At 32.5% G+C, this 17,885-nt stretch overlaps 2 protein-coding genes across 6 annotated transcripts; both read left to right on the top strand.

Moving 5' to 3' along the window:
- The first annotated feature begins 1,559 nt into the window (after positions 1 to 1,559).
- Positions 1,560 to 8,318, top strand: LOC8262383. 5 transcript variants are annotated; one of them, XM_025156947.2, is made up of 12 exons: positions 1,560 to 1,901; positions 2,101 to 2,253; positions 2,380 to 2,466; positions 2,761 to 2,807; positions 3,885 to 3,942; positions 4,932 to 5,045; positions 5,352 to 5,477; positions 5,991 to 6,102; positions 6,664 to 6,752; positions 7,384 to 7,589; positions 7,737 to 7,938; positions 8,055 to 8,318. In XM_025156947.2, exons 2-12 carry the CDS (start codon positions 2,172 to 2,174, stop codon positions 8,105 to 8,107), a joined length of 1,176 nt encoding a protein of 391 aa, XP_025012715.1. In that variant the 5' UTR covers positions 1,560 to 1,901; positions 2,101 to 2,171; the 3' UTR covers positions 8,108 to 8,318. The 5 variants fall into 5 exon arrangements, with proteins under 5 accessions (XP_025012715.1, XP_015573375.1, XP_015573374.1 ...); XM_015717889.3 differs by having other exon boundaries at positions 1,561 to 1,875; positions 7,375 to 7,589; XM_015717888.3 differs by having other exon boundaries at positions 1,561 to 1,901; positions 7,375 to 7,589.
- A 6,037-nt stretch (positions 8,319 to 14,355) lies between these two features.
- LOC8262384 (tubby-like F-box protein 3) lies at positions 14,356 to 17,515 on the top strand. Its single transcript, XM_002516818.4, has 5 exons — positions 14,356 to 14,906; positions 15,954 to 16,041; positions 16,241 to 16,370; positions 16,470 to 16,649; positions 16,855 to 17,515. Exons 1-5 carry the CDS (start codon positions 14,604 to 14,606, stop codon positions 17,324 to 17,326), a joined length of 1,173 nt encoding a protein of 390 aa, XP_002516864.1. The 5' UTR covers positions 14,356 to 14,603; the 3' UTR covers positions 17,327 to 17,515.
- Positions 17,516 to 17,885: the final 370 nt, after the last annotated feature.

The following is a 17,885-nucleotide window of genomic DNA, read 5'->3' as shown; positions in this document are numbered from 1 at the left end:
CCATTAGGTTTTTGGGCGAATTTGTTGGGCCGTACTAAATTTGTTAGACAAACTTTAAAAAAAATAATATTCTCAAATCCATTTAAAAAATAAACAGGCTTTTACGAGTTCGAACATAGACAGACTTAATATTAAAAATACATATCAAAGCTTATAAATTTTCTAGCAGACTTAAACGGACCGGGTGGGTATCTAAGCCCATAAACAGGCCTACCTATGTCTGGTCGACTGATTGCATAGGAATTCACAAAAATAGTTATACAAAATTTATTCGACTTAATTAAATAATTAGTGATATCAATAAATTTATTCACATATATTTTTATATTTTATTAATTACGAAAGTGCTGATGTAGAATGAATATGTGTACCTCGATGGTGTCATCTTGCTTGTTGCATAACTATAAACAGCTCGGTCAAAGGAAGTAGAAGTGCTAGGTGCAGAACCTGTAAGTCTGTTTTTCAAAGTCATCTCATATGAGCCTTTTGTTTCTCCTTGATACCCAGGAAATCAGCCCTGTAAATAAGCATGAAAAGAAAACTAAGCCAGGATATTTCGTGGAGCGCTCAAGAGACAATCATATGGGTATAGTAAGAGTTATATGAAGATAATAAGTTATCAATAAATAATTCATTGCCTAAGGTAATATGTCATGTGACATTTTCTTGATGATTCTTGATATGTTTTAACATGTAAATCTTTGACCAGGGTTGTATAAATGAAGATTATAAAAGTGTTTTATAGATCTTATTCAATATATTATATGCACTTATCAAGAAAAAATATGATTGGTTCAGTTATAGAGTTGACCCTTACATTCATGCTCTATGAATCAATCGAGATAAAAGTACAATGAATTGATTGAATTACTTTGTAAGATCGTTCACTGTAAAGGTTGATTAAAACACTTTAATCATTTCTACATATTTGGATGGTCGTGATGCATTGCTAGATGACAATCTTTATCTATGAAAATGGATTAAGTTATATTAGAGAATTAACATTGAATTAAAGGAGTTTAATTCATAATTCATATCCATTGCCAACATGTTAGGAACTTTTTGATTCTCACACAAATAGGCATTAAGTGAGGATTAAAACGAGGCTTTAAATTGCTTATGTTGCGCCTATTCTTATGTTTTACAACAGTGAGAAATCAAGTTATGAGTTATTTCAAGAACTTTGCAGACTTATTAAGGCTCGTAATTAAGATATTTTATATAAATTCAATAAATTATATATATTTTATTTTTATTTGTATTAATATTTATAGTTATAAAGTTTTTTAACTTTTATAAATAGAAAAATAAAAATTATTAAAAATTATTTATTAAATATAAAATTGAGAATGAATTTATTATTTTATATAAAAAATTAATTTGATTTTTAACACTCTATTTGATATATAATTAAAAATAAAATATTATTATAATATAATTCCTAAAAATAAAGAGTTTTTACGTGCAATAAAAATCCTCTCGCAACAACAATAGTTGAAAATTGAAATGAGATGTTTAAAAAAATGAAATGGCATAAAATGAAAATTATATATAATTTTCTTAAAGAAAGCGCACACCCAAACACACAGTAACGCACTCGAGGCGAGAACCCAACCCAAGCTTGCCCAAAATAGAATCACCATTTTTAGCTTTTCCCAAGCAACCTGCCACCTCTTCCTCTCTCCTCTGCTGGAGGAGAGAGAAGAAGAACAAGAACAATCCACAAATATCGTGTTTGGCAATTGTAAATAAATTAAATTATTTTCCTCAAATTTCTAGGGTTTCTTCATCTACACTCTCATTTCTCGTCGACATCATTCCTTTACCTGCATTGCACTGGGATCCACTATTTTTCTTTGCAGATTTGAATTTTAGGTGATATATCTTTATACAGATTCGAGGTGATTTTTTTTTGAATTTTAATTGCTTTCATGCTTGATTTTTTGAATGCTTGATTATTTGTTAGGCGCTTCTCTTCTTTTTTTTCTTCCTAAAATAAAATTATTAAGAATGCGGCCTTAGGGTTTTGATTTCAAATTTAATATTAATATTAACTTTAGTGGGCAGGATTGTGGTTGAATTGTTTTTATGGCAATGCAGGTGGAGACAAGTCATTATCTGGTTGATTACTGCCAGTTGCTGTGTACAGATATTGCATTTTGTTAGTATCAATGGTATGCTCGCTAGGAAGTGGTAGAATGGCGGTTATGGCCAGGATTTTAGCTGCAGCAAGTTTATCACAAACCATCCGAGGTATCAAATGAGACTATCATACATATAAGATATCAAAATTTTGAATCAATGGATGAATTTAATAATTTATAGCAATCTTATGGCTTCTTTCAGTTTTGGATTCATATTAGTTCTGTAATTTTGCAGAGGAAGTTGGCCAACAAAAGTTAGCTGCCCAATGTATCTACAGAGAATTTCATGAGGCTGATGAAGCAAACTTGCTTGATGAAGATGGTAATATTCTTACCCCCTTAATTTTGCATAGAGTTTAATTAAAGGGCGGGCCCTTATATGGCTCTAGTCAAAGGAATTATAATATTCGAGAGATTCAGGGTCCAAGACTAGCTGTCAAAGCGTGCTGACACGGCCCTAGTCATAAGAATTACAAGTTCAACTACACAGATATAATGTTCGACTGCACATTATTATGTTATAGTGTTCGAATCCTAAGATACAAATGAAATCTGCAATTCTCATAGTTAATTATACAGTGTTCATTTTTTAGCTGCTTGATTATTTCTTTTGCAGATATGCATGTTTATGGTTTGAAACCTATGACTGACCCTTTGGATCTGGTAAGGTTCCGCAAGGCTATTAACTTCCTTAAGTCAGTGGTGATATTAACTATATGTGTTCCTTTTGTTGAAACTCTATCTTTCTTTACCTTTTTTTTTCTATTTAGCTTAGTTATATTGCATCTCATGGATCGTTGAGGACACTTAATCCTTTTGCTCCTTGAAATTGGTTTGTGGTGATGATAGTTCAAAAACTAGGAGGGAAAACAGATTTTTCTCTAAATCAGGCCCATGATAGGTATACTGCTCATACAAGGATAAAGTATATTTACATTCTACTCATAGTTTCTTCCTTTAGGTAAGATATGTCTATGTTCTTTACTATAATCTCTTATCTTACTTTTGTTAAGGATGCCTCAGTAAACAGCTCCTTTCCTAAAGAAGTTGGATTAGCTAAAAGCCTAAGAACTGTAAAAGAAACTGAAGCTAATCAGTTCAAACAAATTGAGGGCATGTAGTTGGAATGTTGATTTGGTGAAGGCTGAAGCGCACCTAAAGAATTTCGTTAGGGGTTTCCCCGCTGCAAATTGTCAAGAGTGAAGGGGAAAAAGTTTTCTGGATGCAGTTTCCTATATTCTATGGATATGGTAATTAGGAAGACGGGCAGAGAATGCTGCAAGAAGTGAAGATTCTCTGTTCAATATGCAGCATCTGTAAAATAAGAAAAACTAGCAGGAGATGCATTATAATTTGATTGTGGGCGTTTTTGTTGTGGCTCATAGCTTATGCCTCTAGAGCGCAGACTACTCTTTGGAGGCTGAACCTTTTCTTTGTTACTGAATTGGACCAAAAGTACCAGGAACTTATTTCTTTTTGTTGTATGCTGAAGCTGCTGTGCAATCCATGTAGCTTAATCCTTTTCCTAAATGAACAATAGCTAATACCTATTGTTTGGCAACTTTGGTGTACTGTAGTTTGATTTTAATCATAGCTTGTTTAGCAAGGATATTAGATTCAGGTTTTTGTCTCTTAATCGCGTAGGAATATTTCTGTATGCCTGTTTATTTTCACATGTGTGCATCTCATGCACAAGCATGTATTTACATAATATATCTTATTTGTAATATCATTGTGAAGGTATGCTGTAATGCTTGCAAGAAACCAGTGAAGGCCAGTCACTTTGTAACTCATACAGGTTTTGAGGTTTTCTTTTAATATATTTATTATTGTTCCCTTCCATACGTATTTTATTTCAAACTCTTTTTGCTGTTTTAGCTACTGATTCTTATGTGGATCTTGGCCTGTTATTTTAAATTTATTAGAACATGCATGGAGAAAATTTCAGATGATTTTTTTGCATGAATCAGGACACAAGTTGTTCATTCCTTCTGTATTGGTCCGTGGTATCATTATCCATCATATGTTTGATTTGATATACTGTTTCATAATGTATGACAGTAGAGTAGAGTAAAACAATGATGGAGAAAGATTGGCATCAATAATTCTATCATCTTTGCCATTGTCATCATGAGCCTTTGTACGGTAGAGTAGAATAACAGAAGACCAGTGCAGAAAGATTGGCATCAATAATCTTATCATCATTGCCTTTGTCATCATGAGCATGCATACTATTGTTAACAACACCATCTTGTTGTATATTCTCCTCTTATGTAAGCATCATAATTGCTATTTATGAATAAGAAGCAATTAATTTCTATTATCAATGAATTCAGACAAATGAAAGATGGTTTGAATTACTTGGAAGTCCAAACCGTCGTAAACTCAAGATGCCTTCTTTATGCAATTGAAAGGTCATAGGGCTCAAAGTTCAACTTGATAGTAAACCCAATGATGCCTAATTGGTTAAATGTCATCTAGTGTTAGGATGAGTTTAATTTTCAGTGTCCATTAGATGAGTATTTTTCAACATTTTTAATTTTTGGTCCAAAATAGATACAGTTGGAGGTATGGATGGCGTTGGCTGATATATGTCCAATTTTTAAACCTTGTTAGGATGCAGATATGTCTGTTTTGGGGGACCACATTTGTGTCCTGGCCTATAATTGGTGCTTGCTTGAATCAATCGCTTGCCTAATCTTACTAGCTCTTCAATTTTGGTTGTGCTAGTACTGCTCTGAGTTGGGTTATTTTCTCTTTTTTCTCTTTTCTCCCTTATTTTGCCAGAACTTTGTAGGTTGTTAAGTTCTGCAGAAGAAACAATGCTGGAGCATGGTGGTAGTATAGGGCACAGGAAACCTCCAAGGAAGGAGAGGAGAAAGTTATTGAGTACTTATACCTGTATCCTTGATTTTTTTTTTTTTTCTGGTTCATTTGTTAATTGACTTCAGAAGGTCATAAAAGTTCTTGCTTCTTGTTCATTAGATGTTTTTCTTCTTATTTTTCAGTATTTTTTGTAACCTACCTAAGGGTTCTTCAAAGGGCCATGAAAGTGGTTTTTGGCATTGTTTCAACATTAGAATAATCTGTTATAGATTTTGAGTTTTATTTATCATTTTACAGGGTGCTATTCATATTTTCTTTCTTTCTTATTGGCTAGCATATTGATCAGGATGGCATTTTCTTATACTTCTTAACGTATATTAGACCAAGCTACCCCAGCTGTGGAGACAGAGAGGCCTTTATCTACAGATGCTGATTATTTGGCTGGGTCAGAATCTCAGTTGGATGGACAACCTATAATGTCATCTTCTTTCTCCATGGATGCAAAGAGTAAGTTCCTTTCTCTCCTAATTTTCTGTCTCTCTGGAGGCTTGTTTTTTCTATATCAAAAGTCAGCAAGCATCTTTATGAAGTTTTTGTGTTCTACTTCTGTGCTATGCTTACTTTGCCATTTTTCACTAATCTTTAGCTGATTAGATTCTATTGGGCTGGCATAAGCTGTCCGTGTCTTGAGTCTTAACTCAGCCTTATTTCTCTGTAGTAATAGGAACTATCATGGGCCTTTTCATCTGTTGTTGGATGATCAATTTATGTGCAATTTATTCAAATGATAGTTTTCATGTATTACTCTCTTAATTGATAATAGGATTAGTAAACCTGAGATATAATCATAATTTAATCTATGCTATATGGTAAACTAGTATTTAGGAGCATTGATGTTGTTCAATTGAGTTGATTAATATACACTTTTAATGCATGCTTTTTCTTGGGCACAAACTGGGAAATGTTGTAAGCTTGTAAAAAAAAACTTAATGTAGCTTTTCTTTTCTTTATGTTATTTAGGAAATCCCGCTTGCATAGACGTGGCATCTATAATTGATGGTAAAGGAGTGAGTCCTGAGAATACAGACCATTCGGCCTGTGTGATGCCACCTCCAACAAAACGCTCTAAACTGTATGCTTTCTTGGTTCTTAATGCAATGTGACTGCTTTAAATTATGTTTATCCACATATTTTCAGGTACCTTAATCATTGTCTATATGAATTTTGGATACATATTCTGCATCATCCTCATTGTTCCTTATCCCTCACATTCTCTCTTTGTTAACTTTTCATCTATGCACATTCATGTAATCAATTTACTATTGTGCTTAAAGAGTTCCTTTGGGGGTGGGTGTTTGAGAACATGTGCACTGAATTTCTTAGCAACTAAACAGGAGAATGCTTTTAGTGACTAAAGAATGATATTCATATTTCTCTTATATTGCTCTTTTTCTTATGGAGAGGATAATGAAGCATTTAGTTATGTGCATTAGGTCGTTACTTATACCTCAAGGTGCTCAGGTATTCTGATGGGGGAACAGTTTCTGCTTTTATATTTTGATTGGCTTGTGGTATTGTAATCTAGAATCTCTCTGAAAGTTAACCACAATATTTTGCTGACACATTTATTTATAGTCACGGAATCATCCTTTATTTAAGATGCTTATGGTACATATTCATTGTGTCCTTGTAGTGTATCAAGTCGACATCTATCATTATCAAATGATCCAGAAGCAGCTTCTGGCCTAACAAAGATTATAAGCACTCAGGATACTTTTACCTGTAAGGCCATATTTTTATTCACGAGTCTATTCATTCCAAGCATTCTCTCTTCTCCTTTCCCTCTCTCTCACCCATGCGTGTGTGCACACACACACATCATAACATTAAAGACATCTGCTTGAGCACTATTGCACTTGTACAATAACTTTATTGACTAGTCTTTTCTCATTTTTAGACCTGGTTTCAACACCTTTTCTTCTTATATGTAAAATGAGAAAAGGAAATAGAAAGAGAAATACATAAAAATTAAGAAGAGTGAAGCTTTTTCCATACTGATAATTATTGCTTGCAGAAGCCCATACTTAATTGACAAACTTATTGGGCATATCCCATTCTATGGTGCTGAATGGAATGAGCTTGGACTGGTGGCTTTCCATATTCCCCTTTTCTTTTCTTGATAGATTTCCATTTTTTGCACAGCCACTATTTTCTTATGGATTGCAAATCAATCACTGGATAAGTAACTAAAATAATGTCATATAAATTATTAACTGATGAGATAAAAGAAGCTACCTATATTACTTTGTTGACAATTTTGTTAATAACATTCTAATTTTTATTCTTGCCTCTAGATGCTTTCCTTTTTCTTGATATTCAATAAATATTGATGCAATTAAATCAGATGTACCAGCTCCCCTAGCTACAAAAATTTATTACTCTCAAAGAAACAATCGCCTCCGGTCGGCAATTGCTAGCATGTATCACTCGGCTTCAGCTAAGGGACTTGGCAGCAATGTCAGGAGTCCAGAAGTATCACAGGAAAATTCAATCCAGTTGCAGGCTTCACCCCATCAGGGCGGTTTGCACGAGCCAGTTGATGACCTCTTCAACAAGGAGGTTTGTGCCTATTAATTCTGAACTTTGCTGGCTCCATCCCCATTTTGGATTAATCATGAGAACTGCAACCTCTGCATTTTTTCTGTGGTAGTTACACATTATCTGATTAGGGGCTACTAACTGAAACTATTATTCCTTGCAAAACAGAGAGGGGCCTATGCATGTAAACCTGATCAAGTTCTTTCACAAAGTTCAGAAGTATGCTTGGATAAATCAGGAGGATGCATACCAGCCTCTAACTTCTCAAGTCAGTTTGCTGTTGATAACATTCTAAGCCCCCAACCTGCTCCAGTTGGACTGCTCAGAACCAAATATATTCCGAAGCCCTATTCTTTTGCAGGCAACTCAGGTAATCTTTTATTTCTTTTTCTTACTTTTGAATATGAAAGCCGTACGAGCATCTTTTTCTGATGTATTGAGAGAAGAAATTGAGTTGTCTACAAGGTGATATCTTTGGTTGTGCAGGACAATCTCTAGGAACCGTACAGCAACCAAGTGGAAGTGTCCCTGTTTTATAGGAGTCTTCCAGGTGGGAATTTTGGCTAGGCGCAAGTGTATTTAGTACAGTACATGAGGTTAGGATCCATTTTTGAAACCAAAAAAGAAAAAAAAAAAAAAGAAAAAGAAAAAGGAAAATCATCTCAATTGTTTATTCTAACCTTCTGTATCATCCTAGACTAAAAACTCTCTTTGTGCTCTCTAGAAATAAAGAAAATCTCACTTATATAATGCCTTTTCATTTTGATTCAAAATGGTTTTGAATATTTGATGTTTTATGAGATCTCATGTATGATCATCCAACTTCAAACAAGTTTCAAGAAGATCTCCCAGTTGGCCAGCGTAAAAGGATGAGGGACAGTTGTGTTCCGCAAAAATATGCCCCTATCATGTTTGGATAGAGGGCAGAGCTCAGCTGTAAATATTCACATTACAGAGTCAGTGAAGCTGTAATTTCGTATTTTTCAGTCTCTAACTTTGTTCCTATCCAGTTTCTGCCAATTCAGTATTGCACCAAACCATATCCTGAGCAAAAAGAAAAAGAAAAAGAAACCCCTTCTTTAAATTTGTGACGTACCAAACCATAAATTTCTGAACTAATCGTAACATAAAAGCTTAAATAATTCGCCATTTATTGGTGCATATCTACATGAAATGAAAATTCATTTTGGTGTTTTGTGTTTTCATATGCTGGCGAGGTGCAATTCATATCTGATGATTAGTATTATCACTGCGGAAAACAACAGTAATGGGACATGTCACCTTTCTGGTGGCTAATAAAAGTTTGGTAAGGAGGGCAACCTGTTGCAACAATTCAAAGAGTAATTAAAGTATTGAGTTTCTAGAGAACAGGACCAGTTGAGCATATACCTTCATTTGCAGATAAAGTGGTAGTGGCAGTGGATTAAGATTTATGACAGCAACAGATTTAGACAGCCTCATTGTATTCTATTTGTGTTTGGTTTTGGTCATATATCTTCAAGGCTCCCATAATTACAGAGCAGTTTCTACTTCCCACTTAGAAATATCTGCTATTTCAAATGATTATGTGGCTCTTTTCCATGGCCACTATTCCATTGTTTATTAGGGATGGATATTTCTTCGTTCCCTTAATGTAAAGGAATCCTAATCTGACAATGACAGGCCGTGCTCTATGCACGCAAGACCAAGAGAGGATTTTTTCCATTATTTTATATTCCCTGGTTCTTATAACTTCGACAAGAACGCTACTCTTTTGTAGGTTTCTAAAGAATCAAGAAGCTGCTGGCATTGGCAACCTCACTTGCCACGAAATTACCTTTCAACTTTGGCCCACATTGTTATGAAAGATTACTTATGGAAGGAAACTGTCATTTTCTTCAAATAATATTCAAAAGATTATATACCCCTTCCCCATTAAAAGAGTGATACGGTTGTGATTATCACATGTGATAATTTAAGAGATTTAGAATTCGAATCTTTTTTTTCGTTATCAACCAATATTAATACAAAATATGACCAGCATTAAGAGATGGCTATTCCTGTTATATATACATATATATATTATACGGTTGTGTCAATTCTTCAGGTAATTCAAGATTCCAAGTTAGTGTTTTCCTTTTTCTCTTGCACCTACTGCCCATTTGCTCAATCAATTGAACTATTAAGTAGCAAAAAGGAAGATGCATGCCTGTTGGAAGCAGCTTTCGGCTTTTTTTATTCTCATATTGTTCATGTGACATAAAATTTTTATAACCAGTTGGTAACCAGCAAGCGCCTCTTTTCGAATGATTTTTAACTACTCAAGAATATGCCATGATTTAGAAAAAAAGAAAAAGGAAGAAGCAGAAAGGAACAGGGGGACAAATTCATGTTCTAGCATGGATAGCAAAATTGACCGAATGGGTCATCAAACCTGGAACTTTGGTTACATAATCTTTATTAATTTGTTGGTGGGTTGTCATCTTGACAACATGAAGAATCACTTTCATGTCTTAAATATTTTAAAATAAGAGAGAAATTTGTGACACAATACAAGACCCACCCACATTCGAGATAAGGGAGAATCCATTTCATATGGTTAGTGAACAAGGTAGAATCATTTCGTTTCACTAATACAATTTTATTTTATCTCAGCTGGTTATACAACATATATTAGTCAAAGATATGTCTAAGTGGGTTTTCAATATTTCATATAATCTTATATCTATAAATGTTAATTTACGAGATTTATTTTTTTTTTTAATATTTTTAATTAATTTTTATTTATAGAAAATTTTTTATATATGTACTTGCTTTTGACACGTAATTTTATATTTTTTTATTAGTTTATTGATTCAAAAGTTACATTTCTAATTAAACACTGATTCTAATCTTAAGAAATAATATAATAGTTATATTTTAATATTATATTAACTAAGAAAATAGTTTTCTAATTAGATGATGGTACTAGTTTATCCTAAAAAATAGTATAATAATTATATTTTAATATTATATTAATTAATAAAATAATTTTCTAATCAGATAATATATTAATTCTATCCTAAAAAATAGCATATTAATTTTATTTTAATATTATATTTAATTAATAAATTAGTTTTATAATTAGATAATAATTCTAATTCTAGAAAAAATATCTTAACTTATATTCTTAATATTATATTTAATAATAAATTAATTTTTTAATTATATGATAAAATTTTAATTCTAAAAAATTAATAATCTCAATTATTTTGATATATTCATTTATATAATGTAAAAATTAATTAATTAACAGTTTTTATATTATTGTATTAATAAAAATTTAAAATTATAAAAAATAAATATATTTAAAAATAGTCAATTTGCTATTATCTTTTAAAATTTTATAAATTAATATTAAATATTTAAAATTTTATTAAATTATATCCATCAATTTGATTTTATAACCAAAATTTTAATAACAATCATGCAACGCCGTAGAAAAACAACTAGTTAAACATTAGTTTCATTATCTAAAAAAATAATAAGTCAATCAACCAAAAATTAATATGATCGATTTTTTTAAATTAATAAAATTTTGAATTTGAATCTTTTTATTACTATTCACTAATACTGGTATTAGTTTATTATGATCTCAATGAATATAAAATGGTAATTATTTTCGGCTTACATAACTTATAATTTCTATCAATGCCTCGATTTGTAGGCCTGTGACCGGTGCTAGAGAATAAGTAAGTTTAAAACCACTGAAACCCGTAGCAAGCCTGATTCGCCAAAGATCCAAATAAATACGCACATGCTTATATACCACTAAAACAACCTAACGATTTACTCACAAATTTGCATATAATTAAATTAATCATCCGGCTGGATTATTAGCAAACATCCTATAATTTTTAACAGACCAAATTAAAATATAAGATACCAAATACACTATTGTGGAGCGTCTAGAATTTCAAATAATTTTAAATATAAAAGTAAGATTTTATTATAATAAGCCCGAAGGGAGAAAGGAAGTCGAGCTGGAAAAGATATCGACGGAGAACCTAGTTGTCACTTGAAAAATTTAGAATTGAGAATGTTAGTCTCGGGAGTGAATTAAAATCATATATCAGAGATAAAACAACCATAAAAATCCATGTGCAATGGTTGATAAAATAATGTGGTACATCACAAACTAATAAGTAAGTATCAAAACATAATTTAAAAATATTAATTTCTAACTCATAAGTGACGAGCACTTCAACATAACCCTAACCCTAATACTAGCAACATTTTGGCTCTCTTATTCCAATAGGATTAGCACCCAGAGAGCGAAGCTCAACCATGGTCCTTAAATTCAGCTTGATCAATTGATTCTCAATAAAGTCAGTGCCCAGAGAGCAGTGCTCGACCATAGACCTTCCTCTGGCAATCAAATTCTCACAGTCCAGAGAGCTGTACTTGACCAGAGCAAATCCCAAAAATGTTTTTTTACTATCTGTCTCAGATTAATATCGGTGCGTACGCGGTCTTGATGCAACTCATCAGGTGGCACGTTCTACTGCCACCTTATTCCGAAGTTACAACCATAGCATTAATAATGATTAAAAAGAGTATAAATCACAAGCAAACATAAACTATTCAATAACATATTAAGAATAAAAATTAAATAGCCTCGAGTATAGTAAATATTAAAATTATATGTAATAATAATAATAATAATAAATTAATAATTAATATGATAGTAAAAAATAACAATAATAATTATAATCATAATAATTATTAATCAAATAAAATTAATAATAATAATGCTAATGATAATTATAATAATATTGCATTTAATTTAGACATGACATATGTGAAGTTGATTATATGACTTTAAATCACAGTTTTACGGCGTTTTGTAATCTGCTCCTACACCTCGAGTGGAGCTGGCTGGATGAATGAACTATTTATTTACGAAAATAACTCAATTAATAAGATATTTTTAATTTTTCTTAGGCTTAGATTCTTAAATTAAACTGTTTAAGAAATTCTATCGAAATTCTGCAAAACTTCTCCTAAAATATGAGTGTTTACTTCTAAAAAAATTAAAGCAATTAAAGTTGAAATTCACAGGGATTACAATCTTTAATATGCATATGCATTTTCCCATAAATAAATTTAAGAAATATTTATATTATAATTTGTTAATGAAACATTAGTACATGGGTGGTTATTATTGTGAAGTTATATTTTGGAATTAGATTAGGTGGAAGTTGTTTTCTTATTTAATAGGTCAATGATCAAAATTTAAGAAATAAAATGAATGAAGTAACAAAATAGTATATAGCCCCCAGCTTGTGGAATCCGCCCATGGACTGAGACTCTGAGAAAGATAAAGAGATAATCTTCCATTCTTCTTCCTCCTCCTCGTGTGGGTATGGGGCCCACTTTTAGACATTACTAGTAGGTTATTAAAGTGGGCCCTCCCTACTTCTCCTCTTATTGTTATTATTATTATTATTATTATTTTGAATGCAAATACAAAATTTTAATATTTTAATATACTTTTAAAGTGTGTATAACACACTTTCCTCAATTGAAAATTAGGGAGTTAATTGGCACTAAAATAAAAAATTTGGGTCTATTTGATAAATGTTCAAATCGAGTCTATTTAACCCTTTAATGCAAGTTTAGAGGCTAATTGACCCTTTGTCCTTAAGCTTCATCATATACTAAATAGGTAGATGTATGTAGCCACTATGAGTCCTACCAAACCACTTGAAAAGAGGGGGAAAAGAAAGAAAAAAGAAGAAGAAGAGATGGTACAAAACAGGCAAACTACCTCTAATGCTACATTTATTACCTTATAATTTTATATAAATAAACCCATTACTTGGACCTCAATGAACAGTAATTAAATTAAAAGAATCTCATGAATTGGCTTCTAGTTTTTATTTTAAATCTTATTTGTAAAACCAAATATAACTTTTTCAAGTTTCACTATAAAGTTGAGAATTATTGAGATGGGAAATACTTGGCAATTACTTTTGAGAGTTATTGGTGGAACTTTTAAGATAGGTCTAACCACAAAAATTTCAAAAGTCATTCTTTTGTTGGAGTCTAAATTAGTGGGTGGAGGCTAATGGTTTCAATTGCAAGTTTGTAATAGAAGGAATGGGTAAGTTTTTTGTTTTTCTCCTTTTGATTGCATTTAATTTTTCAAAACTTTATCTCTAATAGTTTTTCTATTAAAGAAAGTTGATATTTTTTCTTATACCTACAATGAATTTTTTATTATTATTACTATAAATTATTGAATAAAAAATTTCATTGTTCGTAATTAAAAATAGAAAAATTATAAGAAAAATGCCTAGATACATGAGTAAATTGATAGATTAATATTATTATCTTACAAAAAAAAAAGCATTAAATTCATTTCATATAGATTATTTTTTGAAGAATTATATAGATTGTATTTCAATTATGCTAATTTTTTATTCTTTATTTTCTTATAGAAATCTTTTACTCTTTATTAAGAAAACTAAAATAATCCTTTGAAATATATGAATTTATAAAGCCCATTGACTAAACTTGTTCTTTTCATTTCTTTTATTTTTTAAATTTTAAATACTACTTTTTGAACATATAATTTATTTTAAAAATAATTTATAAAATATAATAAAATTATTTTATTCAATTAAAAAGAAATTAAATTTAACTTCTTAACACCCAAGCACAATTCCAACATGCTAAAAATTATTATAGAATCTTTTTGGAAAACTTTTACTCTAAAAAAGAGGAAAAAGAAAAAACAATGAAGAAAACATCATATTAATTAGCGGATAAGGTACTAAAACTACAGTAATAAGTGGTACAATTCTTGACCAAAACAACCCATATGATTATTCACTCCCTCCTATCTTTCCCACTCATCACTTTCCCCCTCTCCACCAACAATACTTTCTCTCTCTGAAACCCCAAGAATCCCTGTTAAAAAGATTATGGCAATTCAAACATCTTTTATAATTTAAAAAATCACTATTGCTCTTCAAAGATTGAATTTTTTTCATTTTTGAGTATAAACCAATAATGTCTTCCATTAGGAGTATGATAATCCGATCAAGGTCTCACAGGGTGGTGCAGGATGGCTTAGCTCCGCCGCATGCAGTGGAGAGCAGGCTTGGAGAGGATATATCATGCTGGGCAAACATGCCGCAGGAGCTTTTAAGAGAGGTTTTAATGAGAATTGAAGCATCAGAGAGTAGTTGGCCACCTAGAAAAAGTGTGGTGGCTTGTGCTGGTGTTTGCAGGACTTGGAGACATATGACTAAGGAGTTAGTTAAAGTCCCTGAAATTTCTGGCAAGCTTACTTTTCCTATCTCTGTTAAGCAGGTACAGTCAGTTTCTATATATTTGTGCTGTAAAGTTAGTGACTTTGGGTTAATTAAAGGTGATTTAATTATTGAAGAAAAGTTGTTTGTTTTATTTGTTACTTGAGAAATTATGGATGTTTAAAGGGAATTCAGTTGTTCCTGGTGCTTTTTGAGTTATTGCTGTTTTCTTCATTCTTAAAAGACCAAATCTTCATTATTCATTGGTTTCTTATTCTGGGAATGTTGGATGGATTATCTGTATAAGATTTTCCTTTGAGACTTGATGGAAACCGTTCTTGCATTGTTTGCTTCTTTTAATTGACTATCTGATATGGTTGCAATTCAACATGTCTGGAACTGTTAATTATGGAGTGGAGTCTAAGGAATTTTAATTTCTTCTTTTGGGCAATCCCGATTTTTCCTTGGAGATCGGATTTGTGGTTACTGTTATCAAAATTGTGAGAGGTTATGGATAAGCATTGACTTATTGCTCGTTTATGATATCTGTATATGATTGGGAGAGTTGTTTGGGAATTCATATCTGCCTGCCTTAGATCATGCCGTGGTGCTTATGGAAGCTTAATTATTCAACATTTTCCGGGACGGAGATTTCAACCATTTCAACTAAATACTAATTACTAGAGCTTGAGCGTTGGGACCACCCTTTTCCAAGTGTGACAATTTCCAACTGTTGTGAGGTTTACATGGGAAATTGCTCAAACAACAACTTTCATGACAAATCTGCAATTGCTCTTTCTGGACCACTTCTTGCTTCACTACTGCAGGTCCATGTCTGCTATAAGCTTCAACTTAGCAGACTGATGTGGAGGCTTTCTTCTCAGTTTCTAAATTTTCTCATTAAAACAATTATATGTGGTTTTTGTGCTCTAAGGTATATAGGGCTGCTTATAGTATTGAACTTCTAATTCATTCAATGATGTTGTGGATTCTTGTGATCTGAAACTATTTTGATGGCTGTGAGTTTGAACTTCATAACTAACTTCTTGGTTTAGGTTTTGGATTTTGCTTGACATGCATTATCATATTTTATGGCCATTGTTTGCAGCCTGGTCCAAGGGATTTTCTTCTCCAGTGCTTCATAAAGCGTTGCCGCTCCACTCAAACATACTACCTGTACCTCAGTTTAACTAATGGTGAGATTGCCTATACATCAAATCACAATTATGACAAACACGTTTCACTTTGTCCCAGCATTTGTTTTCTGTCTTTTATATGGTTTTTCTAGTTAGTTTAATAAATTCCAGATTTTAGAGGGGACTACCTGTTTTGTTCCTAGTTCTTTTCTTATTATAGATAGTTGAACATTTTGCTTTCTTTTGTTCCATAATGCAGCACTAACTGACGATGGAAAGCTCCTTCTTGCTGCACGCAAATGTAGACGCACCACCTGCACAGATTATATCATCTCTCTAGATGCTGATGATATGTCAAAAGGGAGCAGTACATATGTTGGGAAGCTGAGGTATGATGTAACTGCCACGTAGAATATTAGAATTTTCTTTTTTCAAATTTCTGGTTGCCTTTTTAGCTAAAACCTTTAATATTGCTTTCTTTTTCTCAGATCAAATTTTCTGGGAACCAAGTTTACAGTCTTTGATGGACAGCCACCTCATGCTGGGGCCAAGATGATGAAAAGTCGTTCCACTAGGCTAGTAAATTTAAAACAAGTTTCACCTAGGGTCCCTGCTGGCAATTACCCAATAGCTCACATGTCATACGAACTGAATGTGTTGGGTTCCAGGTAAGACTTTGTGATATGTACTTGTATGTTTTTTTCTTTTGAGAAGAGACGGATTTATTGCTGTCTTCTTCCTCTCAGTGCCAATCTTCACTAGTAAATATGTAGAACTGCTACTGTTTTCTGCTAGCAGTAGCACAACAAATCACTTAGCTTCATTTTCTAGAGGCTATCTAATTTTATGAAATTCATTATATATGAAAAGCAGGGGTCCTAGGAGAATGCAGTGCGTTATGGATGCTATCCCTGCCACCTCTATTGGACCTGGCGGGACAGCCCCCACACAGACTGAGTTTGCTCATCACAGTGTGGATATCCTTCCATCACTTCCATTCTTCCGATCAAAATCAAACTGTGTGGAGAATTTTTTATCTGGACCTTTGTCCAGTCAGAAAGATGGAGCATTAATACTGAAAAACAAGTCTCCGAGATGGCATGAGCAGCTTCAGTGCTGGTGTCTGAACTTTCATGGACGAGTGACGGTTGCTTCAGTGAAAAACTTTCAACTGGTTGCTTCTCCAGAAAATGGACCACCTGGTCCGGAACATGAGAAGATCATCCTTCAATTTGGGAAAGTGGGAAAGGATTTGTTTACCATGGATTATCGGTACCCAATCTCTGCATTCCAAGCATTTGCAATTTGCCTTAGCAGCTTTGACACCAAGATTGCTTGTGAATGATTGAACCAATTTGTAGTGAGTTAATAACTTGTAGAGATATCGTTATATTGAATTGTGTATAAACAACAAATGGAGATCTTGTGTAGCGCAGCTGTGTTCTTTTGCGGGTGCATATGCATATCCGCAAGCATAAAAATGCAAGAGCCCATGTTTGTGAATATGAAATCTATTCCAGCATATAGCAGTGGATTCCCTCGTCTCATTTTCTAATTATCAAGTCTTAAGACACATTTTTCTATGTGATAGTTTGTCAAGCCTGTATGAAACATTAGATGGGAAACATCTTCCTGAGCCTGATGCCTACATCTTGATAGAACCTGATGTTGCATTAAACTTTGAAATTGATGCTTATACTCGGGTTAATAATATTTTATATTGACTAGTACAAGTTAATTATGCTGATGATGGGCATCCCTTTTATGATTGGAAATTGTGCTCATCAGACGGCTGCATGTGTGTTGTGATTTTGAGATCAATCTGTATATCTTTGTCTGTACATAATAATATAATTGTATATTTTGTAATTGTTGTAGTGGTCATGTAAAATTTCCTGTTCTAA

Source organism: Ricinus communis, chromosome 9 (assembly GCF_019578655.1).
Source record: "Ricinus communis isolate WT05 ecotype wild-type chromosome 9, ASM1957865v1, whole genome shotgun sequence".
Taxonomy (NCBI): domain Eukaryota; kingdom Viridiplantae; phylum Streptophyta; class Magnoliopsida; order Malpighiales; family Euphorbiaceae; genus Ricinus; species Ricinus communis.
This window is presented reverse-complemented; position numbering and strand designations above follow the sequence as displayed.

Bases quoted from the DNA above. Each gene is read 5' to 3' on its own strand.
- LOC8262384 (XM_002516818.4), top strand. From the start codon at position 14,604: ATGTCTTCCATTAGGAGTATGATAATCCGATCAAGGTCTCACAGGGTG. The intron at 16,042-16,240 runs GTGAGATTGCCT...TCCATAATGCAG, and splicing joins GTACCTCAGTTTAACTAATG to CACTAACTGACGATGGAAAG. The intron at 16,650-16,854 runs GTAAGACTTTGT...TATGAAAAGCAG, and splicing joins CTGAATGTGTTGGGTTCCAG to GGGTCCTAGGAGAATGCAGT.
- LOC8262383 (XM_015717889.3), top strand. From the start codon at position 2,172: ATGGTATGCTCGCTAGGAAGTGGTAGAATGGCGGTTATGGCCAGGATT. The intron at 3,943-4,931 runs GTTTTGAGGTTT...TTATTTTGCCAG, and splicing joins TCACTTTGTAACTCATACAG to AACTTTGTAGGTTGTTAAGT. The intron at 7,939-8,054 runs GTAATCTTTTAT...TTGGTTGTGCAG, and splicing joins TTCTTTTGCAGGCAACTCAG to GACAATCTCTAGGAACCGTA.